Source organism: Numenius arquata, chromosome Z, assembly GCF_964106895.1.
Source record: "Numenius arquata chromosome Z, bNumArq3.hap1.1, whole genome shotgun sequence".
Lineage (NCBI taxonomy): Eukaryota > Metazoa > Chordata > Aves > Charadriiformes > Scolopacidae > Numenius > Numenius arquata.
Window position 1 is genome coordinate 81,204,590 of NC_133616.1, and position 24,420 is coordinate 81,229,009.

At 37.8% G+C, this 24,420-nt stretch overlaps 1 protein-coding gene across 12 annotated transcripts in view; it reads right to left on the reverse strand.

Moving 5' to 3' along the window:
• Positions 1–536: 536 nt before the first annotated feature.
• The window catches only part of MEF2C (myocyte enhancer factor 2C), a 142,586-nt gene continuing 118,702 nt past the window's right edge, over positions 537–24,420 (reverse strand). For 6 of the 12 annotated variants that reach the window (XM_074166463.1, XM_074166461.1, XM_074166462.1 and 3 more), the window contains 4 exons: positions 15,824–15,996; positions 13,475–13,604; positions 12,424–12,559; positions 537–5,254 (listed from right to left, as the gene is read on the reverse strand). In XM_074166463.1, the coding sequence (XP_074022564.1) occupies positions 5,029–5,254; positions 12,424–12,559; positions 13,475–13,604; positions 15,824–15,996 (665 nt within the window). In that variant the 3' untranslated portion in view covers positions 537–5,028. Of the gene's footprint in view, positions 5,351–12,423; positions 12,560–13,474; positions 13,605–15,823; positions 15,997–24,420 lie in introns of all 12 variants that reach the window. The other 6 variants (XM_074166456.1, XM_074166458.1, XM_074166454.1 and 3 more) reach the window with 2 other exon arrangements.

A 24,420-nucleotide genomic window follows, 5' to 3' on the forward strand; every position in this document is an offset into this window, starting at 1 on the left:
AGTACACAAAAGGGAGCAGATTAATTCTGATGCAGTCCCTATGAAGTTAAAGAGTATATATAAAGCATAGACCCAAACATAAACTATTTTTACACAGAACATGGAGTTCTTTTGCAGGGCTTTTGCATGCTTCTCCCCATCAGTAGAATTTATAGGGGAATCTGGATTTCCTGGGAGGGACTAAGTACCCAAAAGCCAGGCATTATCTCAGGGAGCTCCTCTGCTAGCTCAGGCATCAGGGCCAGGTTCTGACAGCCTCATTCACAATGACACTGACTTCCAGAGCAGTGATGGCGTTTCTCTAACTCGGTGGGGTGAGGTGTGGTGGGGCATTGGCATTTGCGAGGCACCAACACGCTCAGGGCACCACAAAACGGTGCTTAACTTCCTGAGCAAGCACAAAGCAGAGGGACCTGGAGGCATCTGCCGCTTGTTAAAGTCCTCCTTCTTTCATTTGTTACAGTGCAAAACAGTGAAAATGGAACATGATTTAAATTAATAATAAAAGAAATGCACCACAGACACCGTATCACTAAGAAAGCCAGTAACTTTACTGATTTGTCTGCAAAATACAAATTATACCTTATTTCCAGCAGGAGAATCTTTTGAAATTTTCCCATTTTTGTTCACTACAGACAGCTGAATTAAGTCCCTTGAGATACACAGATGTGGTTTAACTTAGTTATAACATCTTGTCATCTAGTGGCGACAAAGTCCAGCTTATGCCGCTGTGAGCCTCTACTTTAATATTTGTTGCAAATGCTTGTATGCTCCCATTTACAAGCTATTTTGTTATCACCATTGTTTTATGGAAGCAAATCCCCATGAAAGAGAAGAAAAAAAAAAAAAAGAAAAAAAAAAGGATACAACAAACCATCTGAAGCAATCCAAGTGTAATGCCTGCGGTAACCCAGGTCTGATATTAGTTACTCCACAAAAGACTCTGGTACTGCATTTTTTTTTTTTATTTTTAATGAGTTACTTAACTGACCTTTTTTTTGAATCAAACTGAGGTACGGATCAGTCTGAGGTATGAGCAGGGAAGGTAGAAATGCAACACCTGATTATGAAGATAATCAAACAGATATTTTTGATGCAGAAGGTCTGTGGCTCAAAGCTTGGATTGCTCCACATCTTTGGTTAAAATATATTAACAAAAGCCTTTTATTACATCTACAGTCTGAAGCATTCTAACAGACACCAATGTTCCATCAGTCCTTCAAGAGACCTGTAGTGGCAGGAAATTAATGCCATATAACTGACGACATCACAGCAGATGGCACAAACAGGAACAGATGAAGTATGCCATGTTTAGGCAACAGCCTTTATTGAGGTTTCAAGTGGCTTTTAAAAAATTACAAAGCATTTACCTTCAAGGCGAAGGAAGAAGGAAAACAAAACAGCTCTGTTAGGACTATAGATAAAAGAGGGTATATAGGATAACACATACAATACAAAAGGGTTGACATCCTTGAAAACAGTCTATGAGTTCTTTTATTCTTATGCTAGCTTTACCTGAAAAAGATCTGAGGACAACAGATATTTTTATATTATTCATTAAAAACTGCTAAATTCCTCTTCTGGGAAAAATATAAGCCATTTTGTTATAAAACACAACTTTCGAAAAACACTGAAATGACAAAAGCTTTACTGCGAATGGCTCAATGCATACAATATACAGGTTGTGCAGATAGGGTATATCATATAATTGTCACCAGCAATTAAACACTAACTGACAACACCTTTTAATAGAGGTTAGCTTAGCTATAACAATACTTGCAGTTGTCTAGAATGCCACTTCAGGTGTTTGAACTTACAATTAAGAATGTTGCCTAAAACATTATATAGCATGGGTTAAGGTAAAGTAAATGTTAATACTCTTTCAGGGCTCTGCCCCAAACTCCTTAAATACAAAGGAATCACACAATAAACCCAAATTAGCTTTGCAAATACAATAAATGGTAAGGTACAGATAAAGGAACAAGAAAGGTAGACAGTTATAGTTTACAGAAAGTGACTTCACAATCAAAGTTGTGCTTCTTATCATTAGATCAGTTTGCAAATATGCATTATCCCCCACAATTTTGCCAGCGTAAGTTAGTTGCCCTCTGCAGCAGGAACAAGAGGGGTGACTGGCATTTATTTTCACGTGATTCTGTTCTACTTGTGTTTGTACAAAAATCACTGTCAGAGTTAATATAAATTGCCCAGGCAATACGTTTCACGCTACTTTCTGCTTAGTTACTTGCAGTAATATATTACACTGCATCTTCGTTAAATACGATATCTTTCCTTTTTCATGCGTTGCTGAGGCAAATCGCAAGGTAAACTATTAATATGGCTATTCTTCATATATCAATAGACCAAATCCCCTTCCCCACTGACAAGTTTCTACTACAATACTGATAAAGTTGTATTTTTTTTCTTGAAATGACAAGGTACATTTGTGATATATTTGCATATTTTTGACACACCAAAGTTTAAAATTCTCAGAAGAGAATATGAGTATAGGTTCGTCTGAAGGTGAAGAAAGTGGTTTCAAAAACAGGTTTTTTGTGTTTTAAAATTAATTATGGGCCCCATTTTACCTTTTTTTTTGTGTTTTGTTTTGTTTTTTGATTTTTTTGTTTTGTTTTTTTGGTTTTTTTTTTGTTTTTTTTTTTGTTTAAACATGCGTATCTTTTTCTTTACCCTGCAGATTGCTACACAAGATAAGATGGATGATGCATTAGTAGCACAGTATTCCGCGAAAAGAGTTTCCAGATTATGCACTAGCCCCTGCACGGCTGAGAGTGCCTGTAAGGCAGGCTTCTATAAAGTCATGGTAAGTGAAAAGCGTATGTCCTAATGCACGCTGTAGCCTGTTCATCGTTCTCTACTACAGAGAGGTACACTCTGTCACTGAGCAGCGCACAGCAACTGCATCTATCGGTGGGAAATAGAGTGTGGATTTCCCTTAATGAAATATTCTGTGTCGGTATTTAGCTGTCGCAGCTATCCTTCATCATAGCGTCAATGTACGTAGGTGAGAGTTGGAAGGACCCTTGGAAAAAGGAGAAATGTAACAGTTTTACTATGGCACTAACATTTTGCTTAAACACTTCTTCCCTTCAACAGAAAGGTGAAACTGAAGCATTTGAATACACCATTGTCTTCTAATAAACCAGAGGGACAAAGAGGGACTGAAAGAAATGACACCAGGAATTCCCTCTGGTCAAGCTATTTTAGTCAAAGGAACAATATGAGGCAGGAGAAAACGTGGATGCCACATGCTGAAGCAAGTCTGGCTTAGGGTGCAAATAGCACCATGAGTGTTGTTCAACAACGTGCCCACCGTGAGATGATGTGACCGCAGAGGTCCGTGGGAACCAGAGACCCCACGGCCCATATTGGCTGTGTAAGACCAATCAACCCCTTGAATGGCCCTTTAATTGATGAGTTCTAAATCCATGAGAGAGGGGAGTAATCTTTACAATAGGCATGTTCGTGCTGATCCCTCCCTTTAACTCTCCCTACTGCCTCTGCAAATATTCACCTGCACTCACGTAACTGACAGCCGTTAGAGCTGTACACCCAGTTCTGATGGGCAGAATACCAGCTTCATTAATGAGAAAGGGCCAAGTTTATGCCACTTTGCCGTTTAACCCATGGAAAACTACAAGATACGCAGGACATTTAAGTAATAGAAGGGCCCTTAACTTGTTACAATGCACAAAACAGCATGAAAGAACTAATCAGTATATACAATGGATCGCAGTTCACCCAACTGATTGTAAAATGCTGTATTAAAATGATTTAAGTTGTTACACCATGGGTAAATTCTAACTTTTTACAGATCAGTCTTTCAACAGCTGACTCCGACCTGTAAAATGTATACCCAGTAAAAGAAAACTGAAAGAAAATAGTTAAATGTGCAACTGCACAAATATAATTCCCCACTATTAAGATAACAAAAACTTTTGCTATTACCATAATTATTATATATATTAGAAAGCTATACACAAGCATGTTAATTTCACAGATTTTTTTAAAAGATTCTTAATATTTTATATAATTAGAAATACACATTTCAAAAACAAAACTTCTGCAAAGAGAAAACAGTTATCTTGGTTAGCAAAGCATGGAGTTCTTCATGGCTTAGGGTAGTGCTTTCTATACAAAAAGTCCTCTTTGTTTGTTTCTTCAGGACTGTTTAAAAGATTAGCGAAGCTATCAAGGAAAAAAGAACACATTTTGGCTTAAGGAAACTACAAAAGCCACAAATGCTTTGCAAACTCTGTCTTACTTTTTAATATGAAAATAAGCAAAATGTAATGTACATATTTTTATATTTTTTTTTATTTAATAAGTGATGCAGACCCAGAATTTTTAAAATTAAATATGTTAGCCCTCGAACTCAACATTTTTACAAGTATGGTCCTCTTGAAATGTTTTGATCCTTTTTTAACTGAGTGCCATACTCTTAACAATACGCCTGCAAGTTTGTAAGCAGTTTCGGCATGTTAGGTGACCCCGTCTCTTTCCAGCATCAATTCATGGCCACCCAACCGCTGGGTCTGTCAAAACATCTGTACATTTTCTATATGTTGCATAACAGCTGCTTTCTCTCTCAGTAGAGATCTGCCATTTCTGGCAAATGTTTTCCTTTTGTCTATTTACATGTAAATAACGTTGAACCTGCAACATGACACTATCTATTGTAACATACATTTTGCAAGGGAGCACAACAGTGAAAAGAAGTTAGCCTTAAAATCTATTTTGTACAAGTGTTCTGTTGTACAACTCAAGTGCTAAGCTTATCTCGGCATTTCTGTTTATCCTTATACTGTATCACTGAGGCAATTTAAAAGTACTTTTACAAAACAGAGTACCTGACTTTTTTTTTTTTTTTTTTTCCACACACGGCACATATAATGCATATCGACCCCCCCCCCCCCCCCATTAAGGTATAGCACACACACACTGCAAGAAAAAAAACAAAAAACAAAACAAAACAAAAAAACCCCCGACTAATAGGTATTAATGTTATCATGTCGCCCATCCTTCAGAGAGCCGCATGCGCTTGACAGAGGGGCTTTCCCTTTCGTCCGGCGAAGGTCTGGTGAGTCCAATGGGGGAGTGGAATTCGTTCCGGTGATCTTCTCGGTCACTTCCATCGTAGGAACTGCTACAGCTGCTCAAACTGTCAACGGGAGATCTCCCCGCCTCATGGCGCGTGTGCTGTGGGTATCTCGAGGGTGTGGTGGTACGGTCTCTAGGAGGAGAAACAGGTTCTGACTTGATGTTGAGGCTTTGAGTAGAAGGCAGGGAGAGATTTGTACTCTGAGATAAATGAGTGCTAGTGCAAGCTCTGTAGGAGGAAAGGAAACCCAGTTACAGACGGAGGAGGCATGGAGCCCCCAGATATGCACAAACACTCACACCAAACACCAGTGTAAAGGCTCGCGGGGGACCAGCCCACGCCGAGAGCGTGAGGACTGCTTTCGGGGCGGAATCCACAAATTCAAAGAGACGAAAGCATCACGACAAACGTGGTTGTGCGGCACGTGCCCTCGGTTTCAAAGGAGGTCTCGCTTTCAGTCTCTCTCCTTTTTTTTTTTTTGACTCAAGTGTCACAACGAATTTGGGAAGGCGAGCCTTTGCACTGTTGGCACCACCTGCAGGTTTCTTTATAGCTAATGCTCGTGTGTGTGTATGCACCGGCTGAGACAGGGGAGGCATGGACTTTCTGCTGGGACTAATCCAATTAGTTTTGAACGCACCCAACTATTTTTATCGTTGCTCATTCTGACATGCGGCTTCAGAGGCAAAACCCAAACAAAAATTTGGGCCAGGTACATTTTATACCTTTCAGAACAGAGTTGAGATTACTGGTCCTAGGGACTGACAGCAATAACATACCACAGGCAGGCAAGGGTTTAGGTATGATTTTATGGTTTAAATCTATGAGTTTGTAAGTCAGTCCAGAGTGCTTTTGAATAAACTGCCCAAGAGAAGCTGAAGAGCAGTGGAAGATGTCAGAGGATTGTACTGTGTGCCTGTAGGAGAGCCCAGCTCAGGGGATGCTCCAAGCTTTGAGAGAAACCACTACGCTAAAACTTTTTCAAGGGCAAGATACATGACTATCCTAGGTTCATTTTCTTTCTGTGCACTTTTGTGGGCAGGCAGTGTCAGAGGGAAGCTGAAACAGGCAGGGAGGAGCGTGAATGCCGAGAACGTGCTTTATCTCTGCGGGAGAAATGAGATCACTTGCATCTGCAGGATGTTTTGTACAAAAGCACCACCTCCTGGTAAAACCTGACTTTTCTCTTCGTTATTAAAATAGAGTTCTCAACATGCAGTTCACATTATGTTGTGCTTCAGGGACCGTTTGCTAGGCTAGTTAGCATCTAACCCCCGAGACACAGTTTCAAGATTTCTCCTCCTGAGTATTTATGCAGGGGGAGGCTGACGGCAGTAGGGACAACAGCCCACTTGGCCTCGGAAGATTTTAAACCCAAAGGGATGTGCAGGCATTTTTACTGCAAGCAGAAGACATATCAGGACTTGGAATTAATTTTTTAAACATGTAGAAGAAACAAGTTTAGATGTGGTCTTTTCATTCATGGGGATATTCCACTTTTCCTGCTATCTCATTAGCCGGGAGTTGAACTTTACTTAAGCAACATTCACTATAACTTTGTTGAAAGGCAAAATGCTGTTTTCTTTTCTACTGACAGATTTAAAATGGAACTCTATGGCTTCAATATCAAATGGTATCAGCTGCTTTTATCAGGAATTATTGCAATCTTTAATAATGGATGCAACTTGCTAGAAAACAGAGTAAACAGGATGTTCTACCTCCAATTGCTTTTATCTACCCTTCATTCCTATACAGATGACTGTATCAACATTTGCAGCAATCCTTTATATAAGTAACAGAGTTAGTGAGTAATAACCTTCACGTTAGCAAATGTAGGCATTTTTTTTTGGCAAATGGGACATTTTCTTTGCTTTTGTAACTATTAAATTAACACATATCAGAAACCGTAAGTATCAGACTTCGTCATTCCAATTTAGTGAAATATTCCACTCTTTTCCTAAAAACTTGTTGAAAAGAACCCAACAAGAATCAAAAATAACTTCCTGTTTTGTTTTTTTTTGTTTTCTTTTTTTTTTTCTGCTTTTCATTTCCAGTGACTTTATTTTTCAGTTGCTTAGGAGATGCTAGGGCTTCACCTGGGAAAACAGGCTGCCAGTTTAGCGTGTATGATAAGATTACGTATGACTGTAGATGCCAAGCTTGTAGCTAAACCTGGAAGTCCCGTAATACAGGATGGTGGAGCCTGGGGATTTGATTTAGAAGTGTTTGATACGAGCAGACGACATGTCACTTTGCAAAGGTGAGGACAGCTAAAACACCTCGCTAGTTAAAAACCACCATATTCAGTCAAATTTGTTCACATGGAACATACTTGCATTCTATTGTGTGGCAGCCTCTAAAGGAACAAATCTAGAGGGGTAAGCTGCATTTCCTGTGAAACAGAGCTAGTTTTGCTACACTGTAATGTGTTGGCTTTTTTAACAGTGTTCCAGAAGTGAGTATGAGAACACACCTCTATAGATTTTTCTTTAGATTCCTTGTGATTCATCAGTGGTGTTATGCAAATACCTGGCATACAAATCTGTGGCAGTTTAAAAAACGCTACAGGTTGATCTGCATTTTAAGCATTTTTTTGCAAATTGAAAAAAGATGAAGAAGTCATTTTGGCAGGTCAGGACTAAATTTGTTGAGGTTTAAAACAATATAAATAAATTAAAGCAATTATTTTGTGGCATCATTCACATCTTTTTATTTTTAAATACAGCTTTTTTCTGATAAAACTACTTCTGAATTTTAACATCTGTTTTTTGGTGACTATAATTTACATTATTTCATTAAAATTTTCTGAAATATCTTTATGAGAATCTCAGGTAATCCAAAATGGTCAATTACAAGGGACACCTACTGTTACACATAGACATGAATGGCGAAATAGCACATACTTAGCTGCAGTCTTTACACCTCTATTCTAAACATAGGATTGACCTCTATTTAGAGTAGAAGCAGCATTATAAAATAAATGAGGATTCTGTATGCTACAAAATGACAAAATGATTTATTTTCATGTATGTGTGTGTAAGTGTAGAAACAAGTGTTTGTATCTCTATGTATTAATGTATATTTTGCACTGTTGCTTCATGTAACTATGTAATTTTGGTCCAGGCATGCCCTATTTTCATCATTTGAAACCTACATTAAGTTCACTGAAAAACAAACAGGTTTTAAATATGGAAAATCCACAGAGAAAATAAAGCCAATTATTTCAAAGGATTGTGTATAATTATAAGCACTCAATAAGTGCCATGCAGTCCACCCATGTTGACCTAATCACCTTTTTCCGTAGATTGTATGAAAACATTTCATTTTATGGGGACAATGAAGAGAATTAAAGTTTTAATTTTACACAGGAGTTCCCCTTGAGACCAGTATAGTGAAAATGTGATGTTTAATATTTAGAGTGCAACAGCCACGTGGGAGAAATGTTGGTTGCTCTCTGGGTTCAACACCAACCAGCTACACAGCTCTGCTGCCTAAGAGGTGGGAAACGAGTCGGGAGGCAACGAGCTCGTTTCGTCCTGGGTTTTAGTCCTTGCTGATGCCAGTGAGGTCAGTTCTGTGTGTGTATCCACCTATTCGAATCTCCGGCTGGTACGGAAGCCCAGCATGCACAGACAGACGTGCAGGTCTGAGGAGGTGACAGGTGAGGACGTGAACATGCACCAGGGAGATCTTTACAGAGGGAGGAAGTGGTCTATTGAAGGAAGAAAGAGCCTCACATACCTTCTCTTCTATGCCCACACTTGCTTCTCTAAATTTGTTTACTTCCTCACTTCATATAATTTTTCCCCATAAATACATAAAAGGAACCATTGAAAATTCACTGCAAAATTTAGTTACGTAACTTTAGCTATATGCTGGTCTGTTAGTAGGAGAATAGAGGATATTTTTGACTTGATAGCAATGCAACCTTCCTCTCTCCAGTCTTTTTTTTTTTCATTCAGGTAAAAGCAAAGTTGTTTCTTCATATTTTTTGATCAATGTAAAAGCAGAATAAGAATTTCTGTTTCAAGATAATTTGATAAGCTTTCACATGTTAAGGTCTTACACGTAAAAAAGAAATTTCTAAATGAAGAATAGTATGAAACTGAATCACTAGAACATCTTATTTACAATAGTGGCAAAAGAAAAAAGGCTCGATCCTAAATATATAAGGCTTTTATTCAAAACAAAGAAGTTGGCAGAACCGATACAAATTCACAAAACACAATGCCACTGCGCCTAAGTTTTTCAGTAAAAATTGTTCAATAGAGAATATTTCCCCCTATCTAGCTATGTCTATTACCTAATAAAAATTAATTGTTGCTAAGTAATAAGCTTGCTATGTAAGTGTCACCGAACAAGTCAACAGTATGCAGGAATTTGGACAATTATTTTTGCTCAGGTGGGGAGAAGTTTGGAGAAACTTCTTTTATGTAAACAATTACCTATACCGAATTACATATACTTAGGATGACATGGTATTTCTGTGTTTGCACTTATATTTTAGGAAAGATAAAATTTCACCTGTGGGTGATACTTAAGGAAGAGAAGATTCTCTCTTAGCCTGAGCAACATGGATGAAAGAGACCATTTTCCATATAATAGACTTGTGCCTAAAAAATTTACATTATTTATTTCAAATATTGGAAGGGATTTCCTCTCTCGTTAGCAGCAATGAACTTCTAGTAGAGTCTTTGGTCCATGTTAAATAAGCAGTAACCCCCTCTGCAAGAGACACTGCAGCAACGTTCAGACCAAGTTCCAAAATTTTAGGAGAGATTGAATTTGTGTGTCTTTTTCCCAGATGTAGAACCTAGTTAAAAGACCGTGAAAGTACTGTTTTGCTTTTTAACCTAAAAAGTTGAAAAGTTTGACTGGTTTTAATGTCCCAGTCATATCAAAGCAGGCTCCACATTGCTATCTTATTCACCAGGCTCAGCAAAAGGCCAAAAGCTGCGTGGACAGGGAAAGTGAACTACTCCCACGTCCTCAGGTATTTGCCCTCAAGTCCCACTGGCACGAGTGTAACTGGTAATTGCAGAGTCAACATGAAGAATGAAGAGGCAGGTTGTAGAGATCTTCTCCAATTATCTTAAAGAAGGTTCTGACACTCCCACTGAAATTGTTGGGGACTTATCTGGAGCAAGCTAAACATCTAACCATATCCTATTCTATTACTAACCATATTCTTCTGCCATGCACTGAGGAAAAGGAGCTGTTTTTCACCTTTAGGCTCCAGTGAAAAACAAAACCTGCCAGAGAACTTGGATGTCTCTTTCAGTAACTCTGTTTTCTCACAGGTCTTTACAGCCTACTGTTCTCAACAAACATCTCTCAGTTGCCGAATCTTTCCAGTATGTGACCTCACTCAGCACAGGAATTTGGGTTGTCAAACCCTTTCTAGATGTGTTTTCTCAAATATCTGGGGATGACTATAATTTTGTGTGATTGCTTTAATCTTTCTGCAAATTCTAGCTCTGGTTGACATGGACTGAATATATTCTATATAATTTCAAGCTCTTCAAACAATCCAAAGCACAAGTGCTTTTGCATGTAGAACTCAGTGACTAAAATAAAATAAAGAAACGCTTATGATTTTCTGCAGAGATAGAAGACTTCTCCAGAACTGTCAGTGAAGCAGCTTTCATAGCTGAATTCATTTACAAATCACTGAAAGAATAATAATAAAAGTAGCAACTCAGAATGTATTCCACCAGCCACAGCCATTACACTTTGACATTCTGTGATATGAATTAGAAACAGATGATGATGTGTGACATATCTGAAAAGGCATGTAGTTAGTTTAGGATTGAATTTATACTTTTTTGGTTAACCAAATAGCCTTATTACATTCTTTGGTACACCACTGAAAACAATCAGCTTATTGTAAGGTTATACATTGATACCTAACATGTGAGTTTTCAATTTATTTGAGACTTTATGTCTTTAGTTCTACAGTTAGCCTGAACGTTGCCCCAGAAACAGTGCAAACTCAAAAAGAAAATAGAAGCAGCATAAGAGAAAGGTATCAAGACTATTCTTTTTTAGCACAGCAACTATTTCAGTTGTATGTTTTTATGTAGTTATTATCTATATATGCTTATTTATATAGAAATGAGGTTTTAAAAAAAATTTTTTCCTCTGAAACACTTCTATAGCTGTCCTTTGTCCTTTACCCAAACTCTCTGTACATGGTAAAGAAATTATAGTAAGTTATAAAAAGTGGTCAGATAAATTAGAAGGAGAATTTTGAAGTTTAAGTCACATCTGTAGTATTAAATAATTTGACATTATGGAAACCATCATGCAAAAAAATTAGTGCATATGTGCAACACCTCCTTCTGGAAAAAAAAAAAAAAAAGAGTTTACTTTTCAAATGTATGTGATTTAGATTTCTCCTCATAAATAAACTCCAGCTGTTTTCAGCTTCTATTTTTATAATGAAAACTAAAATTCAAACATGTCTTGCTATACCTTAGGCTACGTGTGGTGTGCTGGTGAATGCCTATGGTCTTACTCAATAGAAACTGCAGATACCAGGATTTTTGAAAATCATACTCTTAAAGTTCACTTCAATGAGCCTATAGGTTGTTTTTCCAAGAATGCATTAGGTGACTTCCCTTTGTGAATTTTCACACTTTTAAAAACCCTGAAATGATTTAGCAGTGTGCTTCACCAGCCTGGAACAAATGTCTGGAAATTAGCCACTAGAGGGCACAAATACCTATCCTCCTCAACATAGGCAAATCAGAGTTTTTGTGGTCTTACAGTTCTTACACCTAATTATGTTATTTGCTTGTAGAAAGCATTTCCAAAGAAACGAAACTTGAATGTCAGAGCTGAGCAGAAGGGAGTATGTGATTATTAAATATGGTTAAGGCTTAATTTCAGGTCAAATCATTATGTCACTATTACTTGATTAAAAACACTTAGAAAATTTTCAAGTTTACTGTAAATGTTTGTGCTATAGTAACTGGAAATAAAAAGCATAAATGGCAAAATACAGCAGCAGCACAGTATAAGTGTTTAGGTTGGTCTTTAGTAGTGAAATAAAATGCTGTTTAAAGAAATAAGGAATAAAGCATGAACCATAATCTTTACTAAACTACTGAGAAAATGTCATGGACACAGAATATTTCCTTTTAGGTACATAGCAAACATTTCATTAAATACACAGTTCCAGTTTTGGGAAATGGAACTCTTACACATAGTAAATATGTGCCTTGATATATTTCAGATTTGCGATTACTGGAGGGACTGAAGTCACTATAGAACAACAAAATAAAGAAAACACTGCTTACCCCAATTGACTGAGGGCAGATGGTGGCATGTTATGTAGGTGTTGCTGTTGCCAGCCAGTCACAGAACCAAGATGAAGAGCACTGGCTGTATTAAACCCAGAGAGAGATGATATATCTGCACTACTCAGAGAATATTCTAGATTTGAAAACAGAAAAGACAATAATTAAGAGAGAATTAAAGAGGAAGCAATTAAACAATAACTAGCATCGTAATTTTCACATGTCACTTTACAAGCCTTTTAATTTTAATTACACCAATCTCATTAAGTTGCAGCAGAAAAAGTAGACCTTCCTCTTCCCTCAACTCATTAACTTGGGAGAAAATAATGCACTAATAATTATTCCCTAATTTAGCAAGGCTTTTCTGGATCTGAAGATGCAAAGCATTCTTAGCCTGTATCATCCACCTTAACTACAGATGCATTCGCACACAGTCAAAGACTTGAAAAACCTAATAATACGTTGTTTATCTAATAATATTCTTCCTTGCAGAAGCCGGCAAGCAGCTTGTGTCTGAACAACGCAGGTCTCTTGTAAGAGCACTGGATCTGTATGCCAGCGTGCTCTGTACGGCAGCAATGTGCAATGGGAACTGGAAAGGATCTCTTGGGGCTTCATTTCTAGTCTCTCCCAGGTAGCTACGTGGTAGCCCACAAAGTTACTGAGCTGGGTTTTGAAGCCAGTGAAACTGTTTGCTCCCACTACCCTTATGACTTTTGGAAGGGGCACTCAACTACATGAAATTACCTCTTGTATTAAGAGGTTGAATTGTCTTTTAATTAATTAAAGTGTCTTTTAAGTTACATTTTTTATTAAAGCCACTGAAAGAAGGCTGTCAAAGTAGTTTTCCATTTGAACAAAATAGCTAACTTTTAAATAGATATGTCTCAAGTTAGTGACAAGATACAAAGTAAATGAAGTGGAAAAGCGCATCAGATATGAATTTTTCAGTTTCTCCCAACGAGCATTAGGTAGTTCATTAGTACTGAGACAGACACTTGCCAGCATCTTCCTTCCTCCCCCCCCTCTTTAGGCTTGCACCCATACTCACCAGTACCATATGTTGTTGAGATGGCTGATGGGTATCCTCCCATCCCTTGCCCTGGTAGAGTAGGAGTTGCTACGGAAACCACTGGAGTAGCCAATGACTGAGCAGACTGGGAGTTATTTATCCTCTGATTCTTTTAAAGTAAGTAAAATAAACAGATTATTGACTAGTTTTCAGTCAGTTGAGTGTATTAGATTTCTGGGTATGTTTTGTGCATGAGAAATATAGGCTGACACAAATTTCTAGAAATTAATCATTTAACATGTGGCTTTTATGAACTCTGCCAACCCTATCATTTACAAGCCTTCAAGAGACCAGTTGTCACCATAGTAACCCATTACATCAGTATCTCCTAGGTAACTGAACTACTAACAAGTAAGATTGCTTTTATTGTGGGTAGAAGAACAGATCGTGTGAAAAACTAATGAAATATGTAAACTCTATTCCCATTGTTTTCCTTTTCACTCAAAAGAAAAAAAAAAAAAAGGCAAAAAAAAAGGCAAAAGAAAAAAACCCCAAACCTAGTCCTACTGGATTTTATGCTTTGAAAGTGAGGGGCACCCCGAGGTTGCTGAACACTGAGCTCTTACCAGCAGATGGTGCTCTGACTACTTTGTTTTTTGTGCAGCAAAACGAACTTCAAGAGCATTAGGTAGCACAGCAGTTACACGTTTAACTCCAGGGCACTAGGTGTTGCACTGTAAATATTGCACTAGAGAACCCTAATCCTGTGAGTGGCAGGACAAAATGACCAGAGAGCCAACAAAAAAAATGTCATAAGACTGCAGTGTCTTCAACAGCAGAAGTTTATACACTTTCAAAATGCCAGCATCGAGAAAGCTTTATTCTAGCATGCATAATGTGAATATTTGCAACAACCGCACCTGGCCTTCCATATTGCTAAATTTCAAAAATCATGATGATCTTTTCGTTCACAAAACGGTTATGGTTAAAGGTTTCCATTTTATTTCAACCAACACTTCACCTACACAAGTATCAATCATACAAAATAACTGATTTTCTCTTCCTCGTTATTAAGATGAACATCACTACCACTTACCAGAAGCAGATCAACATCCTCAGACTGAGTGCATAGGAAAGGAGCATTAAAAATTAGTGAATATAAGTATTTACCATGATGCAGATTTCTAGCCTAGGGAACAGCTTCACCTGATAGGGGCAGCAAATTTAACACTTTCTGCGCAAAGTTTGGAAAAATAACACTTCATAGATCTCCTCTTTGTCCTTCTAATGGGATGTTTGTTTTAACTGTGAGGACAATCTATCCAGTTTTCCGAACAAGACTTTCTCTAAGAATTCATTATTTCTCCCACGGCCCCCGTGGCTGCAGAGTGTGTTGCTATACCTGGTTTCAAGAGACCTGACCATTCACAGAATCCCTCGGAAAGTATCAGTTTTAAGGACTTTGGAATAAATCATTGGATGCAGACAGCTTGTCACTGCCTTGGTCGACTTTGAGCACTGCCCTGTAGGAGACTGTTTGTTACTTATCCTCTCAGGAGGCAGCATCACATTTATGCGGGAGGGGGTTAGTTTGATGTTCAGAGTTAATTTATTATGCGCCAAGCTAAAGTAGCCAGCTTGGAAGTTGTTTTAATAGTCTCTGTTACATAATGGAAAAATGTGTTTGTAGTGTCACTTAAATTTACCATCGAGATCCTTTTTAAATTAAGCTCACTTTTCATGTTAAGTCACTCATGAAAGATTTACTTGCAACCGCTAACTGACTTTCGGAAGGGAACTACAAGATCTGCACATGACACCTTCATGATTCACCCTTCTAGCATAATAGCCTGCCTAAATTTTGTTAATCCTGGCAGGAGATACAGCAGGTTCAAGCTCCTTTTTATCCTGCTCTATGTATTTGCTACCTCTTATCGTTATAAAATTTGGAGCTCACAGGGATAGTGTTCAAACTAATTTATTTGTAGCTAATCTGCCATCTGCTGAGAGTCTGTGTGGCTAAATATTTAAGAAAAACATAGTAGGTTAGGAATACTCAGGGTTAAACTCAGCCTTTATAACAAATCCAGGAAAGGTTCTTCCAGCTACTAAGAAAGAGACTGCAGGAGTTTAGACTGTGCAGGACACTTCCTATTTTGCCACTCGATAGAAAAAAGGGAGGAAGTAGATATGACTTCATAAAAGCAATCGAACAGGCTCTGCCTACATCCTCAGCTGGATGTCAAGCCTGAAGGTTAGACAGAAAGACCACACAAGCAAGAATGTGGAATGTTGTTCTGCTGATTTTAGCTGCTTGAGCAGGCCTTGAAATTCCTAAATATCTCTTATCTGAAGGACACAAAAAAACAAGCTTTGAAAATGCATTACCACTGATGGCATTGTGTTCTTGCTGCCAGGTGGAATAAGCACACGGAGATCTGGTTTACGGTTGTTCATTCCCAAATTCATTGGAGGCGGAGATTTTGCTTGCATATTCTTGTTCAAGTTGCCAGGTGAGACCAGCAGACCTGGTGAGTTGCGGGGGTTGCCATATCCATTTCCTGTTTAGGTAAAAAAAAAAAAAAGAAAAGAAAAAAAGAAAAAAAGAAAATTAAAAATAGAGAGAATTATTATAAAGCCCGCTGTATTTCTTAAGCCTAAAAACTAAAAATGTTCAATAAAAAAATTCAGTGTAGATACCTGTGCCATGCAATGTATTTTTATATGAAAATACAACACGTCATATTTGGAACAACCGGTCTTAAAATGCTTTCTCTCATGGCAGCCGAAATCCCCATGATATGCTGAAATTAACTTAATGATACGACTCCGTTTACAGCACTATGGTCTATAGCACAATATACTGTGCACTCAAAGCAGCCAAGATCTAATGTTTGCCTTACAAGAGAATCAGGAAAGTCAGACAATCTTACGGCTTAAAAAAAATGTCAAAGCTCTGCTGTGTTTTTTCGACTACAGAGGATTCTGCCTTGCCTGACTCAGCCCTTTCCAGGTCATGATTTTGTTTTGTTTTTAAACAAAGGATGAGTACAGCAAGGCTATAATTTCCAGAAAAGGCAGGGGGAGGGCTAGGAAGATTCTTAAATGTTTTTGGCTCTCTTTTCACCACACTTTTTGGACCTGACTGTCAACACTAAAGTCAATGGGAGCAAGAGCATAACCTTATTTGGAAAATACCACCATATCTTTCATCTTCATCTCTCTGCTGCTTTCTGCAGGCCCCGGGAACAATTCTGACCGGTAGATGCTTCATTTGCCTTTTTTAGAAAAGGGTTTCCTTCTCGCACTACGTAGTAATGACAGCTGTATATCTGTAAGGTTACTGGCCTGCCATCCCACTAAAAAACGGCCTTCCTATTTCATCCACCTAATTTCACCCAGACCCACAAAGTCTGGGAAAGAGATGACTTTTTGGTGTACCCTTGAAATTCTGTCTGCACAGGCTCAAGAGAGATACAGCAACTGCCCAGTTGTAGAGAGGGAATAGTAGGAAAAGTAGTACAGGAGGAGAAAACTTTCATGGATAAATACCAAGAATGTAAAGATACACAACTCAGAAACTGTTGGAATATGAGCTACTGAGTGTGGCAAAGTTCTATGAGTTAGATGCCCTGGATCTTTGAATTTCCTTTGCAGTCCTGAAGTCAGTGAAGAACTCAGTATCACACTTTTTTTTTTTCCACACATGAAATGGGGTTTACAGCCCTAAAGGACATAAATGGATTATGGAATTAAATTTGATAAATTCTATGAGGTGGGCATAAAAACGACAGTACATGAGAGTGAATCTGTATTCTAGTTAGGATAATGAAGTGTGTCTAAGCATGACTAACATTATATCATGTTGTTAATCCACAAGCACATTAACTAATTGCATTTATCAGATCAGCAAATCCATGGGGAAAAAAAATATATGTCAAAGGCTATTAAATGCCAAAAACAGCACTTCAAGCTCTGCAAGACCCTGAACTGTGAACACTAGGCTTAGGACATGGGAAAAGTATCACAAAGTCCTTGACTTCCATATTTGTGAGATAACTTTAGTCATAGGCCTGGCCTGACTTGTTTAATCATATGCTTTTTATTACAATGGTTACACAAGCCTCTGCAAAACACAATTAGGATGAAAACTTAGAAGCACTCAGATGACTTCAGCGATTTTGTATTAAAATATTTTTATAGTTAATCTTCTTGTTTATTTCCTTAGTAATATCTTACAGTGAGCGAGATAAAACGAGTTAATTAAAAAAACCCCTGTATTTTACACGTATCAAGCTAAAATAGCAGAACACTGTCAAAAATTTTCCATTTTGTGTCAGTAGGTTTTTTTTTAAAATGAACGATTGCTCTCAACATGGATTTGCTACATAATATGGTCTCCTTAATGCTATGTGCTACGAGAGGCAGAGAAATGAGAAGGGGAATTTGAATGCCCAACAATATTTTCTTCTAGAAACTGCAGTGTCTTTTGAAAGTTGATCTTTGACAAACTGAGCACCAAAAAGCAGTAATGATGTGGAGAAGTGATCAACAGAAGAAACCAAAGCAAAAGTAGAGTTTATCTGGCGCTGGTTTCATACAGAGGCTATTTTACCAACGGGAAGTAAGACTGCCTTGTGAAATCTGTTGTATGACAAGCATTTGTTCAGAAAGAGAAAATGAAGCTGTTTGAAGAAATAATGTATTTTTTTTTTCAGTTCTACAACATAAAGCCTGAGATATTTAACAAAACAGCATGCACTGTAATCTGCTGCTTGTGATTTTCAGAGAACAGAAACCCTTAGAATAAAGAACTCCCATTTTCTACAAAAGATTTCTACAAATGATTTACCTAATGTAATTTTCTATTAAAAATTAAGAGAAAGAATGCACCCGCATCAAACTTTAGAAATTTTTGTCTGACCTTTACACGATTTACCTACTGAAGTAAAATATTTTGAACAGTGATAACATTTCTTACATTTATATTTTTAGAACATCAAATTATTTTTAAGAACTACTGCAATCTTCTCTTTACCAGCAGATTTCTGCTGTTCATGGCATATTATGCCAGCTAGCATTTTGGAGCCATATAATAACCATTCCTCTTTCCAGCCACCAAATTGTTATTCTTTGGTATAATGTGGATTCAGGAATGTAAGACTGTGGACCTTAAACCAATGATACAGAAACCCATCATTTGAAAATCAATGATGAATGCATGCATGCGGTTTACAGTTAAGAAGAGTCTGCATTTAAACCAGCTCTTTAAACCGTATCCTCTTTACTCAGAAAGCTGTGGCCTCCTCTGAGGCAGCTGTCCCACCTTCAAATAGATCCACCGAAGAGAATGGCCTCATTTACATTCAGAGGCAAAAAGATGTATAAGACTTCTAATATACAAATTAAACCTTCCTTCATCCTATACTTTAAAATTACACTCTGCCTGGACAATTACCAATTTAGATGTGACTGTATGCAGAACATCGCATTCCACTATCCACTTGAAAGCGCAAAAATTATATGTCATGTATGAATGGATTTCCTGATTATAGATTATAAGAAAATGAAAAACAGATGGATTTTAGAGCAAGTTGGCTTTACATTTTTATTTGGTTAAAAGCCATATTTTTGCTGGAATAGAACATTTTTAAACATTACGGATATAACTTGTAATGCATAATGAAAATAAAAACAGTAGATGCACAAGTTTTAAAGGGCATATGTCAGAATTTGTAAATTTGCAGCATTTTCAATTCAAGAAGTTTTCAGAGAAAATAATTTTTCCTCGCGTTGTTTGTTATACTGACTTGAAAGAGTAAAAATATTTTACACAGAAAAGAGCTTGTTTCTAGACAGAACTATTGGAGCAGCACGTGTCATGAAACGCAGTGCCAGACTTTGTATTTGGACTAATGGCAGAATATAAAGACAAATGCTTTCTGAGTGTAGAATGCTCTTCTTTGGCATGTTCCCACATTCTGCAATGAGGCACAAGTGCCATTGACTTTAGAAGGAATTCTGTCCAAGTACAGACTGCATGATTAATCCCTGCAATATCACTTTTTAAAAACACGCAGAAAAGTTATTTTTGTGGACCTGTTAGTCAGTTAAGAAGAATTAGTAAAAAAAACCCAATCATTTGCTCATGGAAAACTACGATTTGAACTATGTTACAAATTCATGTACTTAGCCATCCAAGTGACCATCTTGAACGGTCACTTCTATGTTTGAAGAAGTTAAGGGTACGAGTAGGGAACAAGTTTATTCAGGCCGGGACAGAGAGCAAAGTTTACTTCTCTTCTTTCATCCCCCCTTAGTAAGACCCGTACCATACAAGTAGTTTTGGTCATTGGTATTACAGTGACTGCAAAGTGGCTGCAATTACTGATTTTCTCAGAGTTAGGGCAGTAATTCTGTACTGAGCTTTTAAGCCAGGAAACTTTGCACGTGTTAAGATAACACAAATGAGGAAAGAATAATTTATTTCCATACCTGTCAACATCCTTGAACACTATTGACATGATTCAAAGTCTTTAAGTCTTGAAAAATTGGAAAATTTTTGTATTTTGATTTCCTGAAGTTTTGAACCTGTCATGTCACTACTTGTTTCTTTTTCATTTGTGATTTCAAAGATATAAAAATATACTGAATGAAAAAAACGTCTATGGTAGTCCTAGAAGAACAAAGAACAAGACACTCAATTTGTATGTCCTTTCTTTGATCTCTCTTTTCAATGACCATACAGGTTGAGAATTTACAAGATTTTTAGGACCCTGGGATGCCTATTTCCCATTAATTTTAACAGGAAAAGAGCTTTCAAATTCTTGAAGGAGTTTCAATAAATATTAATGGTCATTTCAAATTTCCAACAAGTGTATGAAAATTGTGGAAATTATCATAGCTCTTCCATGTAGAATATGTACATTCTATTTCATGGAGGACTCCTGTGTCTTACTGGGTTACGTTAAATGCACATCCCATATATATGATATTATGACTGACCACAAAGCCTCTCAAAAAGAATGTTCAATTTAGAATGAATATAAATAAACATGAGAGCCAACTCTGTTACAATTTACCTCCACTTCAAAATATATGTATATATAAAAGAACCAATGCAGTAATAGAAATTTTGCTAGTTTTCCACCCACTTTTCCACTTTTGAAGTCTTCACTCAGTTCACTTTCCACCTTTCTGGAGGACTGGTAATTGTTCCTAATAGTAATTAAAAGTCAAGGAAAGGATTCCTTTTCTCTGTCTTATGTGTAATTTTTTTTTTAATGCATACAGTGTTGGAACAGGCTAGGGTTTACCACCCAAACAAAACAGGCACACACAATAAAGCACTAATGCCAGGAAGCTGTACTGGTGTTCACCTAAACATAATTTTTAAAAGACATAATTGAAGGTTCTTGCTCACATGTTGCATGCTAGTCATTTCACAGTACATGACCTCTACTAAATGCAAGTGGTAGAAGAAAACCAATCTGCAGATATGCTTACCCAGAAAAAAGAAAATCTTTACATTAAAGTAGCTGCCCATTCCCACAACATTACACTAATGGATCTTTACTGAATTACTAGGAGCCAGCTCAGACAGATGTGGTATACAAAACCTACTGACTTTGTGTGAAAGAATTCTCAAGCATCTTGTGAAATATCAGCTGCTTTGTAGACTGAAATAGGATGAAAGTGCTGTGGATTCATAGACATTTGGAAGAATGGGAAGAGAATGAGGAGAAAACTAAATAACTCTTTGTCACAGTTGTAGAGACCAACCCAAGGAAAACTGTATCTATGATTTGCTTCTATTTGTAGTATATTATGAAGAAAGTGACTTCTCTATTCTGTAGCTCACATTTTTCAGTTTCACTGTGTCTCTGGACTGGTTCAAGTACTTAGGCTCAGATCCTACATACTTAAGACAGTATGGGTCTTATCGCTAAATCTCAAGTTTAGTGTCATTAACAGTGCTCTCGCCAGTCCTATGGTTCCCATCACTGGACCTTATCCAGACTCCCACTGACCAGGGGTTGACACCCTGGACTATCCTCATCGCCATCCCCATCCCCATGGAGATGCCTGATGACCCCATCTGTCCCCTCAACTGCCCTGATCCCTGGGTGGGACAGTGTGATGAGTCCTGGCTGAGAAGCCTTCTTGGCCACCTCCAGGAACCTCTGCTGTTCCTGGCCCCCAGCTGCCCCTCAGGGTGTCCTGGAGGCATGTTCCTCATCATGAAAGAACTAAAAACCAACTCTTCCTCTTCAAATCTTCACATCGGGTGCTGCCAGCTACCTTAATGAACTGCTTACATGGATGAAGCAGTCAAAATGGTGTCTAACCCTTGGGCTAGTGCCATATAAAATTTGGAACATCCTTACAATCTACTCTGTTTGGAGTGTTTGCACGTGCACAGGACTATTGCTGGAAAAGGGCATGTGTATAACATACTGCAGCAACTGAGCTCAGATTTCCTTTGGGACAGAGATGATGCTTCTCAGGCAGAAGCTCAAAATAAAGAAGTGGGTCTTTGGCCACTTGACAACGCAGAACACACTGCAGAACACATTTCTGGAAATCTAAGGACATGCCATGAATCAGGGAGGCTAGAAATCTGAGACGCTTTTTCAACCAAATGGAGAAATAGATGAGTTCATTTAGATGTAGAATGAACGTCCATGAGAGCAGAAACCTGACCTGTGTAACACAGACCATTACATTTCATGCAAATACTTTACTGCTGAGTCAAGTGCATAACTAAGTACATGGCAAACTAACCTGATCACCAACACTGCGGTTATGTTCTGTTGCTATAATAAGATCCGTATTTAAATGTTTCTAAAGCAGTTCTTGCACTAAGTATTCTCCCACTTTAGCCTGGTCCTTCACACCTTAATAAAATCAATGTAAAGGTGGCACCTGACTGTCTACAGAATTAGCCTGTGGCTACTCATATAATGAACTGCTGAACAACCCTTCAAAATATTTCTTATTGCAATTGGGTTTGGTGAGCTGCAGGCAGGTATTTCAGCACGTCTCTGGACTCTCCCATCGCAGCCTTTCCAATAGGGGTGTATATTCACTCATGGGCAGGGAGGGTCTTCACAAATTCTTTGTATGCTGAGAGAAGGGGGAGTGTTCTCTTTCTTCTTCTAAGATAATTATCCTCATTCCTCCCTTTCTTGCTCAGCAAAGAAACAGAGCAATTGACAATCCAAGTCTAAGTCCTGTTTGTGGTTTTCTGATTTTTCAGTACAGTTACTACTGTCAGAATGTTTATATTCTAATATTGTCTGATCATAGCATCTTACTACTTGCTTTCATAATTCTTTAATGGCACCTCATTTCAGGAATCTCAGAGCATATAGCTTTAATGCAGAAATACTATCTTTCTCTTTACTTCTGATTGTATTGATTCAATTATTTCCACTTCCACAACACTATTTTCTTTTAACATGGTTATTTATCAATGCCTATGCTCATCTCAAACCCCATATATTTCAAGTTATCTTTTCTGCCTTGAAGCTCTGCCTAATCGGCACACTCAGTAAGTTGTAATTATTGAGAACAATCATTTCAGAAAATTACACAGTGGTCTTTGGTTTTGCTGTTTATAAATATTACACATCTGTAGTTCAAACACATGGGCACTGCTCAACAAGCACCAGAACCCTACTCCTGTGTATGATAGGTTTTTAAGGTATGAACAGAGTGTCAGGGATCTGACAGTCACCTAAAAGTGGCTGATCGTGGTAAAAGAGCCACCCTGCCCCTGCCTCTGGCACTGCAGCTGCCACCACGAGGAGCGGGCACGGTGTAATGTCCCCCACCTCGCGAGGTGCACCCTCCTCACGCTCTGTGCTGGGGATGGAGTCATCTCCCGCACCCTGAGATAAACCCCTCTCCAAAATATATTTTCAGGACTTAGCAGATCTTTTGTGGAAGCTAAAAGACTTATTTCTCCTCCCGACTGCCTGGGTGAGAACTTTTGAAAAGTTATCTGCTTTGAACAAATTATTTGCTGATCACAAATAATGTCATTTTTGGGTGTTTGACATCAATTATTCTTTTCAGGAAAAATGCTTTGTTAATGAAAAATATTTCAAGACAAGAAGTAATTACAATTATAAACAGAACACAGCAATTACAAACAGAACACATTATTTGAAAATGTGCTTCCTTTCTTTCCTAAATAAATTTTAGAAATAACTGGTCACATTTTTTTTTTTTTCATAAAAATAAAGTTAAATTGTTGATTTCTGCTAAATGCACAACTGTTGAAAAATGAAGAATGCATAACTTAAAATTCAATGTCAGGAAAGTTTTAGGACTACAGGATATTAAACACAAAAGATATATGCTTATATTTTTCACTTACCAATGTTATTAGAGCAGATATACACAGAAAAGGCAAGTGTTTTGCACACAGATAATACTACTTAGATTTGTTTTGAAATCTAAGCAGTTGCAAAAAGGTCAGTAACTAAGCCATCCCTGTCTTCTCTGGCTTTTACTTCTGCGACACTGTTCCAACTGTTATCAAAGGAAAAATCAGCTTGCAAGAGATTTGGAAAACAAATGGCATCTATGGATTGAATATCTTAATTGGGGAATCACGTTAAAAGTTACAGGGCAGGGGTCACATTAACTTAATGCTGCCAGGAGCTTCCCTGTGTGGCTGCAGTCCCAGCTTTGAGAAGTTAAATGCATTTCTTGCTTTCTCTCTCAGAGCAAAGCCGTTGCTGCATTCCAGATCCAGGAGGCATCAACTACCTCTTTCAGAACTCAGGACAGGCATGAAATCCAGATGTTTGCTAATTTGAAATGCCTTCTTATATTTTCTGAGTTTGAACAAGAATATGGATTGCAGCTTGCAACAGAAGACAGCATGGTGTCTTAATGAGCAAGAATGCACAGACAAAAAAAAAACCCCAATGAAATCCCTGTCTCACTGAAGTAAAGCATAAAATTCCCACATA